The sequence below is a fragment of the Mycetomoellerius zeteki genome, unplaced genomic scaffold (assembly GCF_001594055.1).
Source record: "Mycetomoellerius zeteki isolate Tzet28-1 unplaced genomic scaffold, Tzet1.0 scaffold111, whole genome shotgun sequence".
In the NCBI taxonomy this organism is placed as follows: Eukaryota; Metazoa; Arthropoda; class Insecta; order Hymenoptera; family Formicidae; genus Mycetomoellerius; species Mycetomoellerius zeteki.
Genome location: NW_017256029.1, coordinates 222,410 through 234,503, shown reverse-complemented (window position 1 = coordinate 234,503; position 12,094 = coordinate 222,410). Strand labels below are relative to the sequence as shown.

The 12,094-nt window shown below is 28.9% G+C and overlaps 1 protein-coding gene across 1 annotated transcript in view; it reads right to left on the bottom strand.

Moving 5' to 3' along the window:
• Positions 1–375: 375 nt before the first annotated feature.
• Gga (ADP-ribosylation factor-binding protein Gga) overlaps positions 376–12,094 on the bottom strand; it is an 18,793-nt gene continuing 7,074 nt past the window's right edge. Inside the window, exons 5-11 of the mRNA XM_018454263.1 lie at positions 11,043–11,262; positions 10,199–10,534; positions 9,919–10,051; positions 8,845–9,188; positions 6,646–6,812; positions 5,975–6,085; positions 376–866 (exon numbers count right to left, since the gene is read on the bottom strand). Of these exons, the coding sequence (XP_018309765.1) occupies positions 774–866; positions 5,975–6,085; positions 6,646–6,812; positions 8,845–9,188; positions 9,919–10,051; positions 10,199–10,534; positions 11,043–11,262 (1,404 nt within the window). The 3' untranslated portion in view covers positions 376–773. The remainder of the gene's footprint in view (positions 867–5,974; positions 6,086–6,645; positions 6,813–8,844; positions 9,189–9,918; positions 10,052–10,198; positions 10,535–11,042; positions 11,263–12,094) is intronic.

Sequence of the window (12,094 nt, the reverse complement as noted above, 5' to 3'; positions counted from 1 at the left end):
TATGCACTATGCATTATACGAAAGTCTGTGCTCTGGCCTGTAGTTTGTTAACACGCACGATATATACAGTAAATAAACACAAAAACATTATCATTTGAAATTTATAATTACAATCAGATGAATCTGATTTCATTGCTACTATGTATAATAATTTAGACATAATATGAGAAACTATCTCCTACAAAACTCAATCTGTAAGAAATATTTTTATAATATACTTTTCATCTTTCACTTTATTTCTTTATCCATTTAAGATAATCCATACAGAATTCATAAATTACAAGATAGTCTTAAAATATATTCTGTATTTTTATGGATTTCTGTAGCATTCTTAACAACATAATACTTATAAATTTAACTCTCTTCCTGCTCCCTCATTATATATATGTAAAATGAAAATATCATACGAATGAATTATGATACATTTTCATTTTTCATACATGTTATTAGAGTAGAACTTCTATACACAAGATATGGAAACGCTTACTATACGGTAAATAACACGTCAAGTATTTCCACATACTATGTACAGCAGCTATAAGACTAGACGTTCAAGGAAAAATTAAAATGAGAAAAATTATTAAGAATATGAAGATTTAACTGCAGATAATCTAAGCTTATAGTAGCGCAAAGAATGTCTAACAATTTTATAATTGCTTGTATTTTTGAATAATTGAAACATTATTATATCATTTTCAACCTACTGAGGGCACACACGACAAGTATGAGTGTAGCAGCATTGTATGGAGTTTATAACAGAGAATTACTGAATTTCACAGATTAGGTAACGTATCCACTTCACCCATTTCTGTAAATGTTTCATCGTCCATTGTGTAGCTTAACATACACTTCAAAGATACAGGCTCCTGAAAGAAATAATTATTTTCCACATAAAAAGAAACATTAAGATAAACTCTTAAAAAATCAATATCTCCTTTGCACTGTTTTCTCATTACTTCACATTTACTACATACATATGCGTTAAGTAAAAACGTCTTTTTTATAAATTATAACTAAAATGACATTTTCATTGTATGCATGCACATATATGTAGAGGAAAGGCCCCTATTATATGAGATACTGAGTTTATTTTGGGTAAATGCTAGACGTCTATGAGCAGAATTTAAAAAAATAATAGGTCATTTTGAAGGAAATTTAATAAGCTTTAAGATAATGTTATGTAAAATTTAATTCAAATTCTATTTTTTTTTTAAATTAAAGAAATGTAAAAAGTGAGCAAATCGCAAAGTCAAAAAATTGTATTCCAAATATGAGATGCCTAGAGAAATCGATAGTATAACGCAAAGTACATCAGTATTGCAATTAAAAAATTTCATTTAATCAATAAATCAAAAAATAAAAGAAAGGCCATGAGCCAATTAAAATTTAACGAATATTTAATATTCGTACAAACGTTTCGACGCCGACCGGGTCATTTTCAATGTAAAAACAAATAATATTACATAAGTTGTCGAATTGTTCGGTCAGATTACAATAGTATCCAGTGAAACGTATCGATTGTTTCTGTATTCCCTATTTTTTTATGTGTGTGGTAAAATTAGCATCATTTGACTGATATAAAAGTGATCTCATCTTATTTTTAAATCTACAATCTTACAAATAAAATTATCAAAAACTGTTCACATCAACAGAAAAATAAAAATAATAAACTGACATTGCAATATAATTGATACAAATATTAATACTTAAAAGTCAAACAGATTGATATATGAAACGTCCGTTACAATTAAAATTAAATTATATAATCAAGTACGTATATGTTATAATAATTTAGTACCAATTGAGTTACATACATATATATACCTTGATTTGTCGCAACGATGTGAGTCAAACGTCGAGAGAAAAACGCAAAATTAACTAAGTCGTACACAGTAAGCAAAAGTAAGCAATAATACGGTATATTGGAGAGAACATGTATCTTCGACGATGTTAGACGACGTTATGATAAAAAGAAAACAAGAAAACAAAGAAAAGACAATAAATGGAAGGGGACAGAGATTGTATAATATTAAGATATGATTCTGGCAGAGAATTTGTGTCATTTTGTTTGTTTATTCCATGTTTTTGTCTTTTAATGTGAATCATCTCCGATATTAGTCTATTATTATAAGAAGCTTCTATGTCTAAAATTTCAATGTTATCCCAGTCAAAATTATGATTCTGATCAATGCGGTGATTAGTAATCACCGTTAGAGATTTTAACTTCTTATTGATATCGGAGACATGTTCGTGTAATCTTGTCTTTAATTGTCTTTTTGTCTGACCTACGTAACTAACATCGCAATCATCACAAGAGATCTTATAGACAACGTTTTTGATTGCATAAAGGATCCAATTGGTCTTTGCCCTTTCTTATAAAATTCTTTAGTGAATTTGAGATAGAGAAAGCTAATTTACAATAAAACCTGTTAGCAATTGGAGTAAATTTTTCAGATACCGAATTCACATAAGATATTGTGAAAAATTTTTCCTTGATTTTTTTTGTTAACAGTTCTATTATTAGAGTCAATGTGGAACTTTATTCTTTTTTGTATTGAAGAAAAAACTAATTTCAGTGGATAACCATTACTTAAAAAAATATTGATTGCATTAATAAAATTATTTTGCTGGAAATGAGGATGACAAACGTATAATTTTGTCTATAAAATCATATAATATATTATGTCTCTCTTTTGACAAAACGGATGGTGTGAATTAAAATTAAGAAATCTGCCAGAAAAATTTTTTATTAATGCAATCAATATTTTTTTAAGTAATGGTTATCCACTGGAATTAGTTTTTTCTTCAATACAAAAAAGAATAAAGTTCCACATTGACTCTAATAATAGAACTGTTAACAAAAAAAATCAAGGAAAAATTTTTCACAATATCTTATGTGAATTCGGTATCTGAAAAATTTACTCCAATTGCTAACAGGTTTTATTGTAAATTAGCTTTCTCTATCTCAAATTCACTAAAGAATTTTATAAGAAAGGGCAAAGACCAATTGGATCCTTTATGCAATCAAAAACGTTGTCTATAAGATCTCTTGTGATGATTGCGATGTTAGTTACGTAGGTCAGACAAAAAGACAATTAAAGACAAGATTACACGAACATGTCTCCGATATCAATAAGAAGTTAAAATCTCTAACGGTGATTACTAATCACCGCATTGATCAGAATCATAATTTTGACTGGGATAACATTGAAATTTTAGACATAGAAGCTTCTTATAATAATAGACTAATATCGGAGATGATTCACATTAAAAGACAAAAACATGGAATAAACAAACAAAATGACACAAATTCTCTGCCAGAATCATATCTTAATATTATACAATCTCTGTCCCCTTCCATTTATTGTCTTTTCTTTGTTTTCTTGTTTTCTTTTTATCATAACGTCGTCTAACATCGTCGAAGATACATGTTCTCTCCAATATACCGTATTATTGCTTACTTTTGCTTACTGTGTACGACTTAGTTAATTTTGCGTTTTTCTCTCGACGTTTGACTCACATCGTTGCGACAAATCAAGGTATATATATGTATGTAACTCAATTGGTACTAAATTATTATAACATATACGTACTTGATTATATAATTTAATTTTAATTGTAACGGACGTTTCATATATCAATCTGTTTGACTTTTAAGTATTAATATTTGTATCAATTATATTGCAATGTCAGTTTATTATTTTTATTTTTCTGTTGATGTGAACAGTTTTTGATAATTTTATTTGTAAGATTGTAGATTTAAAAATAAGATGAGATCACTTTTATATCAGTCAAATGATGCTAATTTTACCACACACATAAAAAAATAGGGAATACAGAAACAATCGATACGTTTCACTGGATACTATTGTAATCTGACCGAACAATTCGACAACTTATGTAATATTATTTGTTTTTACATTGAAAATGACCCGGTCGGCGTCGAAACGTTTGTACGAATATTAAATATTCGTTAAATTTTAATTGGCTCATGGCCTTTCTTTATTGATTTATTCTTATTGAGCCATATTATTAATTTACTTTATTTAATGTCTCTAAAATATAAACATACCCCTAGTGCACACACAAAATGAGCATGTGATGCATTGTACCTAGGACTTGTCTTCAGGTAGTTGGAACTAATCATCGCAGAAACAGGCATTCGATGTTCATTCCGGTTGTCCTTTTTATTATTGTACAATAACATTTATATTTTAGCAACGATTTAACTGTGACATAGGAGCATAGGTTATTTCATATTAGAAATATCCTGGATATCTCATATTACGATTTCCACGCCTTACGATTTTATGATTATCAAATCTAACTTCTGTAATTAAGCAATTCAATATATCCCATATTTTTCTATTAGTACCTTACTCTATCACTACATGAAGAATTTATTGCCAAATATTTACTTAAATAATAAACAAAATTTAAAGGCTCATCTCAATGAAACTTGAAGACATCAAAATTTTAAAATCTTTTTTTATAACGACTACAGGCATGATCTCATACTGAATTTTCCACTAAATAGTTTTCAATCCAAGAACAATAAATTCATGATGGAACAATAGATAGCGTTTATTAGTTTAGCTGAGAAACGCCGCTATCTCATAATAGGAGGCTTTCTTCTATATACGCACGTGCGCAAAGTGATTTTAAATATCTCTTATACACGTTTTACAAATATTTTATAAATGTATATAAGTGCGTGTATACAGTGTTTCTGATTTAATGCATCATCTGTTAATGGCTTCTTGAAGTCACTTAGAGACGAAAATTCTAATATTAAAATGTTAAGGCTATGATAGTTCTCAAATGGCATGTGTTTAAAGATTTTCAATCAGGTCTGATATTTCCGCGCTCAAGTCCGTTACACAGTGAAGGTAAACTTCACTGCTAAACCGCGCTAAACCCGTAGACCAGGGAAACGCAATTAAATTTTTTGACGGGCCAAATATAAAATTTGAAGTTATACCGCGGGCCACACCAGTAAAATTTAGAATTTATATTTTTTGTCTTCTTCGAATTATCCAGGAATCACCACGTGGAGGTGAGACAAAATCGATTCCCTTTCTTTTTCGTTTTTTTTGCGGGTTTAAGCTTATGTAACATCGCGGACCGGATCCGGCCCGCGGGCCGTCAGTTGCGTATCCCTGCCCTAGACATTAATGTTACATATTATCTATTTTGCGTACGCGTTCTGTAAGCGTGCTGCACGTGTATCATTTGACAAAGGTATAGAATTTGCTGGTATGAAATTATGCATCAAGATTAACGTTTTGTACTCTCTTGCTTAGGGGTGTTTAATTTTCAATGCGAAGCAAATTCCACTCCACCTTCCTCTTTTTAGGGGCATCAAACTTTCCACGCGAAGCGAATTCCACCCCACCTCCCCCTTTTTAAGGGCATCCAACTTTCTATGCGAAGTGACGTTTACCCCACCTCTTCCCTACCTAGGGGTGTCTGATTTTCCATGCGAAGGGATGTTCACCCTACACTCTGCTTGCGGCATGACGAATATGCTTATACGTGTGATACTATACGACTACAATCTGCATAGTATGGAAATACAAAATGATACTTGTACTGATTCATTCCATTAGTTGATTTCAGTAAGAAAGATAAACATAGCTTATCTTCAGCACATACCGTACGAAAGCTCATAGTTTATGACATATAGGGTGTCAGAAAATTATATAATATTTATGATACTTTTTCTGTTAATAACTTTTTAATGAATAACGAGCGACGGTTAAAATTTATTCAAGATCATTCAAGGTCATGACCTTGACAGCATATGTCAAGGTCATTGGAGGATAGTCTTTTATGCTGCGTATTTACCAAAGTTACCATATATTACACGTATTAATAATATAATATTAATAATATTAATTAATTTGTGAATGTCTTTCATTTCAAATAATTGAACTATTAATTTATTGTAAAAAAATAACCGTAATTGTATTACCTTGAGAGGATTTGCAATCAGCATAATCTGTGTGATTGCGGATGGAGGGAGGAATGGATTATGCGGTGGCAGCTTTGTTCCAGAAGGTGCTTGCAGTCTACATTTGCATTTCTATGTATAATTATACAAAATCAAAGTTAAAAATATCTATTTAATTAAATGATTTAAAATTTCTCTAAACATATTCATTAAATATTAAGATTTTTGGAGCTTTTGGATTCTGCCATCTTCTTGTTAAATTTTTTTACACATTGAACTTAAATTCAAAATTCTTTAAGATTTTATAAAACCTCATATTTTTATATCTTTAACCCAGATAACAAATTGCCTGCAGGTTGCTGTCAATATACTTGAAACTGTTTTGCTTAAATTGCCTTTAATATTAAAGAAAATGACCTTCAATATCATTACTTATCATTACTGGATTGTCGATTTTTATTACCATTAATAGTTAATGGTAATTAATAAGCAACTTGACAGCAACAGTTGCTCTCTTATAACCAATCATATAATGGATTGTTGAAAATTACAGAAAACAGTTTCCATTTAAAATCTTAAGTTGCCAATAATCTAGCGGCATTTTAAAGGAAACCATTGCCATAAAAAAATTTATACATGATTTTATAGATTCCTAAGAAAAATTTAGAAAACTTTAAATCTTGAATAGTTACCTTAGACACAACCACTTGAAATAAATAATTATTAAGTGGCTTTGCGTTTTTGCTCATTGTAGTAATTACTATTACAGATACATCTGATCTAGGATTATCCTGAGCAAAATGAAGCACCACACTTACGCCATTTCTTTCCTCAATTACCGTTAGAGGTGGATTTATACCTATGAAGTAATTGGCATTATTTTTTTAAATTAGACGCACATGCATACGCGCATGCGCGCGCACGTATGTACGCATACACGCACGCGTGTATGCATACACGGTGATCCACCTAAAACAAAACACAGAAATAGGTTGAAAATTAAACCCAGTAAGTAAAAATGTTTCAGATAAGAGTTGTATGATTGGACGGGATATAAATAATGATAAAATCAATTTTCAAAAAATCTTTTTTATTTTTAAGATCGCATGGAGATCACCACTATTTTTTTAAGGGGATTCTAAAGCCGTCTGTATTACCGACTAAATCGTAATTTTTATACAACAAATACTTTTTTCTCTTTCAGGTGGAATTTATGCCGAAAACGACAAAAAATTTCGAAATTGAAAAAAAAAAAAAATATTAAGAAAAATTTTTTGTCGTTCTCAACATAAACTCCACTTCACAAACACGTATTAATGTGTAATTTTAATCCTGGAAAAGGATTTTTGAATCTGTGAAAGAAAAAAAAAGTATTTGTTATACAAAAATTACGATTTAGTCGATAATACAGATGGCTTTAGGATCTCCTTAAATGAAATAATATGATTATTTTACATAATATGATTCTTTTAAATTATTCTGCATACAAAAAATATTAAGGTAGAGATATAAAAATCAATAGTTTCAGAGTTATGTATTTTATATTATATTCTGACACATATTGACATCTCAATAATAATAATATGAATTAGGCCTAATGCCGGTCGAAGCTAGATCTTAATTGTTAATTAAATAATTCAAATGTGAATTATATATATATATACTATATATGTACTTGCATATATACCATACTTGTAGTACTATTCACTACGCGCCGAAATTTCTCCGGACTTTTAAAAAACGCAGCTAACTAATGAAATAATATCACAAATTAAATTTTGATGCTCAATAGACATCTATTCGAGAAATCTTAACCTAGTAGAACCTGTAAATAAATTTAATTATTTGTGAAAAATATTACTTCGGCCGGAAGTCGAATCCGGATCTCTTACATTCCAGATACATACAGAGGTATTTTTCGCAAATAATTAAATTTATTTACAGATTCTACTAGGTTAAGATCTCTCCAATAAATGTCTATTGAGCATCAAAATTTAATTTGTGATATTATTTCATTAGTTAGCTGTGTTTTTTAAAAGTCCGGAGAAATTTCGGCGCGTAGTGAATAGTACTACAAGTATGGTATATATGCAAGTACATATATAGTATATATATATAATTCACATTTGAATTATTTAATAAACAATTAAGATCTAGCTTCGACCGGTATTAAGCCTAATTCATATTATTATTGAGTTTTCATGCGTTGGTGCTATGAGATTCAATAATTTGTTACATGTGACATATTGAAAAATTAAATATTTCATAAACTATTAATTTTTTAATTATCGTATCTGATATTTTTATGTTAAGTATAATCAGATAACTCAATTAATATAAAGAAAAAACAGTTGCCGTAAAAAGAATGTATTGCATATTGCAGAATGCATCATTTTTTAAATAAACAACTATGTGTTTTGTTCACACTAATTATTCATCTCATTATTTTTAGTATAAAGGTATTAAAGGCATAGTTACCAAGAAACAAATAGTTTAAATATTTAGTTCTTTAGGTCAATATATGCAAAAAAATACAATATAAGCTAACTTGAAAACTATAGATTTTTCGATAATTCTATCTTAATACTTTTATTATATGCAGAATAATTAGAGGAATCATATTATGTAAAAAATCATATTATTAAATTTAAAAAAGTGAAGAGACCTCCATACAATCTTGAAAAGTCGATTTTTAGAAAATTGATTTTATATTATTTAATCTCCTTCAAATCATGCAACACTTTTATCTGAAACATTTTTGCCTACCGAGTTTAGTTTTCAATGGATTCCGGTATTTTATAGGTGGATCACCCTTTAAGAAATGTAGAATAAAAAAATTAAAATCATGAACAAAGTAAAACAAGTCATGATAGATAAATTTATCTAATAACCTGGTTTAATATCTTCAAGGCAGATAGTGATATCAGTCAATGGTTTGATTTCAGGCTCAATATTTGCTATCCTTGACATACCGTTCTGCAATTGTGTTATTTCCTGCGACTGTGTTTTCACATCCATTATTTCTGAATTACTATTTTTCTTGCACAAATCGACATTAATTTTTGACGAATTTGAAGATGCAAAAATGTCTAAATTACTATTTCTTTCACATTTTCTCGTATTCGGTTGCTCTGTTGCAATATGTTGCGACGTACTATTAGAATTATGGGACGAATTTTGTTTTTTACTAGGATCATAGATGTTTTGAATTTTTGTCATGTTACTATTTGTTTTGCTGCAAAAAATCAAATATTTTCTTTTTAATTATAAGTTTTAAAATTTTTGGAGTATACAATTTAATTTAAAGTGAGATAGATAAAAAAAGTGTTAATTTACATGTCTGTAAAATTTATTCTAATAATGATTTATTTTAATAAAAAAAAATTTTAATCAAAAATTCTTTAATTTTGAAAGATACATAATAACAATTATGAGATTTTGAGTGACTTTGTCAAGATTAATGAACTTCGTAAATTTTTTTTATTGTATATTTCTCTAGATAATATTGAAATATTTTTAAATCGATATAATTAAATTTTTTTTCATGAAAAACTTCTGAAGTTATTAGCCACAGAAATTATGGTATTGTTGATCCAAAATACTACACGTCTGAACCTACGGATTCTCTTCCATCAAGACTATATGGTCTACCAAAATTATATAAACTCAATACCCCTCTCAGATCAATTGTCAGTGTCATAAAATCTTCGACATATGACCTTTCATGTTTCCTCGACAGACAAATACTGACTAAGAGAATAATAATTACAAATTATCTCGGCACTGCAAAATCGAATTTGGTTTGTCTTATTTATAATCGGTATGTTTTCGGTAAGCTTTATGAAGGCCCTTTGTGTCCGTTTAGAGATTGAGACAATTTTTTTGTTTTTTAAAAATATTTTCAGCATCTCCGAAATTTAAGATTTAAAATTCAATCTTCATCCAATATTCATAAATATGCTTACCCTTGTGACAAGCGTGTAGTTGACACTGTACCTGATAAACTTTGTTTAAGTAAAGTTTCGCCCAATTCGTTCAATTCTTCCAATGCTTTTGCTTTACTGTCTATTTTTTCTTCGTCAGTGTTGGTAATTTCGCCTACGGATTATCGTTATTTAGAAGAATAGCACAATATAATGAATAAATATAAATATAAAAAATATATATATATAAAAAATATTAACTGCTTTATTATTTTGTAAGTCTCCAATTATTTGGATTTCTTCAATTACAATTTATGCTCACTTTTCTTATTCATGGGCGAGATACTAATTGGTTGCATTATGGCGTTTGGCATTAAAAAATTTGTTTCAGACTTAATTGGTTTTTCTAGTACATTAAAGATATCTCCCAGCACATCCATATCTGAGTGATGGTCTGTCGACGATGTGCTTTGCATCATGCTTAAACTGCTCTTACAGGAAATCATCTCAGTGGGAGACGATAGATCCAGAAGAGATGGTTCATTGTAAGTTGGCTTAGAAGCCTCTGTCGCAGATTTGGGGAATTGCCCAAGAACGATAATAGACGTGTACTTCTCAAAAACTTGATTCAACTCATCACTCGCAGCTAGTACATTACCTGATGTCACAGAATGCATAGAAAATTAATTAAAAAGATTAATCATTTGTTGATTATGTAAACTAGGGTAATGAAAAAGATTGATGCAGATAAATAATAGGTATCGATGTCCAATAATCTAATTTTAAGGCGCCTCCAAACGATATGGTCAACGTATGCCAACATTAGTAAATATCATACACATACATGACATACATAATTATCCATATTGAATGTAGTCAATATTTAGCGAATGTGTGCAAAGTTGATATCTACATTGGCCATATCGTCTGGAGGCACTTTTATGATATGTCATTTTTATAAAAGAATTCGATATCTAAATTGAAATACTTCACATATTTTTGACTCATTATATTATATAAAATGTACAGATTTTCAGTTCTGAAATATGTATAATTGCGGCTTGAATTTTTTAAACTAAATTATATTATAAACGTAAATAAAATTTTCTAGACTAGTTATAAAAAATGAATAAACTGTTTAGATATGACAAGATATGACAAAGTACCAAGCATTTCGACATTGCCCTGAGTTTCGCTGGCGAGTCTCAACAAAATAGGTTTCAATCGTTCGCATGCTTGATACAACTCTTTCATTAATTCAAGATCTTCTGCGCTAGTTTCATTCTGATTATACGAATCTAGCATTTCTGACAGTAGTATTACATTGTTTTGCACAGATTCTAATTCCATGCCTCTTCGTGAGTGTAACTGCAGTCGTTCCTCATCCTAGAAAAAGAGATGTTTATAATGAAAATCTTTAAAAATATGAATGTAAATTCCAAAAAATTTAAAGCATATCGAAATAAAAAATGTGAAAAATGAAATACAATTAACGCTCCTTATTCCCGAATTCACTATTCATAGTCAACATAATTGTGATCGCATTTCTTTATTCGCGATAGATATTGCAATATTTGCGGATACAGCAATATCATTGATCTTTGATTTGATCTAAAATCCACCATTCTTCCAACAAGGAAATCTTTTCGTTAATTACAAAGAATTATAAATTCCTTTTCATAATTAAAATATAAACAGTAATGCAATACTAAATGATTTCGTATAAAATGAAAAAAATATATGAAAATTACTGTTTAGTTATTGACTCCTGGATAGTGATCACATAACTTTTTCCCTAAGGTTAATTAGATTTGATTCTGCTCACTTTATTCCACTAACTTGTAAAATGTAGAGTAATAGCTTTCATTACAAAATTTAATTTATCTTTTAGTGACATAAAAACAATAATTTTAATAAGAATAAGTTGAGGGACATTCACTACGATATTGACACGATATATATTGATGTTTTTATTACTACTATAAATTATATATTACTTATAAAATAAATTTTTCAAACCAATTAACAACTAAAATTAATTAAAATTATATATTAAACATACACATTTTCATATACATTGTATATTTTATTTTAAATAAAAATAATATTTTTGTCTTTTTGATTTTTGTTTAATTTTTTTTTTAAACGCGTCTCATTTACTATCATATAAATATTTAACCATTCCATATTCATGGATTCATGGATATCGTATCGGATA